General features: G+C 40.6%; 1 protein-coding gene across 1 annotated transcript in view; it reads left to right on the forward strand.

The window, feature by feature from the left end:
• Positions 1 to 367: 367 nt before the first annotated feature.
• atp6v1ba (ATPase, H+ transporting, lysosomal, V1 subunit B, member a) overlaps positions 368 to 2,320 on the forward strand; it is a 101,878-nt gene continuing 99,925 nt past the window's right edge. Inside the window, exon 1 of the mRNA XM_050070712.1 lies at positions 368 to 560. Coding sequence (XP_049926669.1) covers positions 470 to 560 — 91 coding nt within the window. The 5' untranslated portion in view covers positions 368 to 469. The remainder of the gene's footprint in view (positions 561 to 2,320) is intronic.

Below are 2,320 nucleotides of genomic sequence, written 5' to 3' on the forward strand. Positions count from 1 at the left end.
TAATGAATTTTAAAGTCAAAATATCTGCTGTGAAGAAGGCTTTGTTGGCACTCAAATGTGGCAAGCAAATTACGAATATAAACTAAGAAAGAAACAAAAATAGGTTTTTCCCAAAAACCTCCAAACTTGCTTTTCATTTTTAATGCAGCAGATGTATCTTATAACTGCATGCTACCTATGCATGTGCTTATATTTTCTTTTCTTTACATTGCCAAAATTTGAAACTCATCAAACAATATTCTTTGGCAGTATGTTGTTGACTTGTGATTGAAAACAAGTAATAGCAAAAGCTCTCCCAACCCTTACTTGCTCGTGCGCGGACACAACATCCCCGCCCCCTCTCATCAAACATCCGGTTCCTCATTGTCATATGACCAGGGATCTCCTGTCATTTCTGTTATTCAGTACCAGCTAGCAAAGCACATCGACGAACCTTAGCTTCTTTAAACATTCTGCTCTTTATCCGACCATGACTGCATTGGTGGCAAACAGCTTGGCAGCAGCTGCAAGGACACACTCCCAGGCTGTGACCAGAAATTACATCTCCCAACCTCGACTAAGTATGTACCGATTACAGCTACAGCTAGAGCTAGCTAGCTTCTGTAGGAAGGTTGTTGTGCTGCATTTAATGACAAGGGAACGGTGAGGAATACGATTGTCTTGTTACAATAATCAGTTAAGCTTAAACTGTAATTAGTACAATACAAAGACAATATGCCATTTTTGTTACGTTTCAGTTAGAAAGGGTTAGGCTTGGATCCAGAGCAGTAACATTAATGCTCTGTATTTATATGTAGTATCACGATCCTAGATGAGGGAAGTTTGGGTTGGATACCGAATTTGATATTAATCAATTCATGAATTCTAAATCCTTGGAGTACTTTATTAACCAAAAATATTTAACGTTGAATTCAATTACTTGGACTTTTGGTCTGTACGTTAAATGTAAGCAAATGTTAGCTACAAAGCAAGCTATGTGGGTTGATGTTTAAGTAAAAAGTACAAATCATCAGCCCTGGCTCGTCATAAAATTGTATGTTCCCAGTGACGAGGAATGCATCTTGGTTGGCTAGCTAGCGTTACCTGTCAAGCTATGAAGCTACAAATTGTGAATAACGATTAATACACAAGCTGGCTGTTTTTACGATGGAAATTAAATGGGGGTTAAGGCTACAACTTAGGAGTATAATTGCAATTATCATTTGATTTGCACGCCGTCTTTATACAGCACATGTTACACGTCAAATAGCCAACCAGCTAAGCTAGCAGGAGCTAACAGTGGCTAGTCCGGTGCAGAGTCGTTGCTAACGTACATGTAACTTTAACTGTATTTTTTGGTTTTAATAAGCGTCGTATCATGCTTACTGTTGTAATGACTGCGCACAAGCGCAGCGTTACCCCAATCCGACACAGCTAACATTAGCTAGATGCCATTAGCGAAGTGGATTAGCCAACACTGTAGCCGGTCAGCTGACTTTCATGATAGCCAAGCGAATGAATTAGACACCATTCGGTGTGGTTTTAATCAGTGTGTTGGGTTGGAACATGTCAGGCAGGGTCTGCTGCCTACAGAGAGCCCGTACTGCCGGATCGTTACCGTGTGGCGCTACAATAAATTATTTCCTTGGAATTGTTGGAGGTTTGAGAAACAGACTGGTGACAGATGGAATGATCGCTCATGTGACACGATCACATGAGTGGTGCAGCCTGCACTTTTGTCAATGAGACCAGAAGAAGTTCAGTTACTGGCCTGATGGAAAGAAATATGCATTTTTGTCATTTATAGTCACAGTTGTTTAAAAAGGTTAGTAAAGATAGACTACTACAGAAAATATAAAATCACACCCAGCGCTTTATGGACAACTTGACTTACAGCCACGGGTGTAGCACCAAATTCTGGGCCCTATGCATGAGCAGTCTCTGTGCCCCCCTCCCTCCCATTTTCTCACACACCTTTTGTGTTTTTTATTTATTTATTTTTTTAAATAGTTAGCTTTTTTCCCTCTTTCTTTCTTTCTTTCTTTCTTTTTCTTCCTCTGGGGAAAGACGTATATGCTGGTGCTCTCATAGACATATATACGTAGACGCCGCATCGACTGCCTGAGTGCATGCTGCGCCGCCGCCATCTTGGATGGGTCTCGCTTCGCCTCCACAGTGCATTCACTTCTATTGAGGAAGGAGCTGTATGCACAAGTAAAATAGAATAACTCGCTGAATTTTCAACTGATTTTCACGCGGTTTGATTTGTTACAAACGGCACACGTGTAGTTATGATACAGGATTCTTTCGATTTCATGCTTTAATACTTTCTGCAGATAGC

This window comes from Epinephelus moara, chromosome 19 (genome assembly GCF_006386435.1).
Source record: "Epinephelus moara isolate mb chromosome 19, YSFRI_EMoa_1.0, whole genome shotgun sequence".
Classification (NCBI taxonomy): domain Eukaryota; kingdom Metazoa; phylum Chordata; class Actinopteri; order Perciformes; family Serranidae; genus Epinephelus; species Epinephelus moara.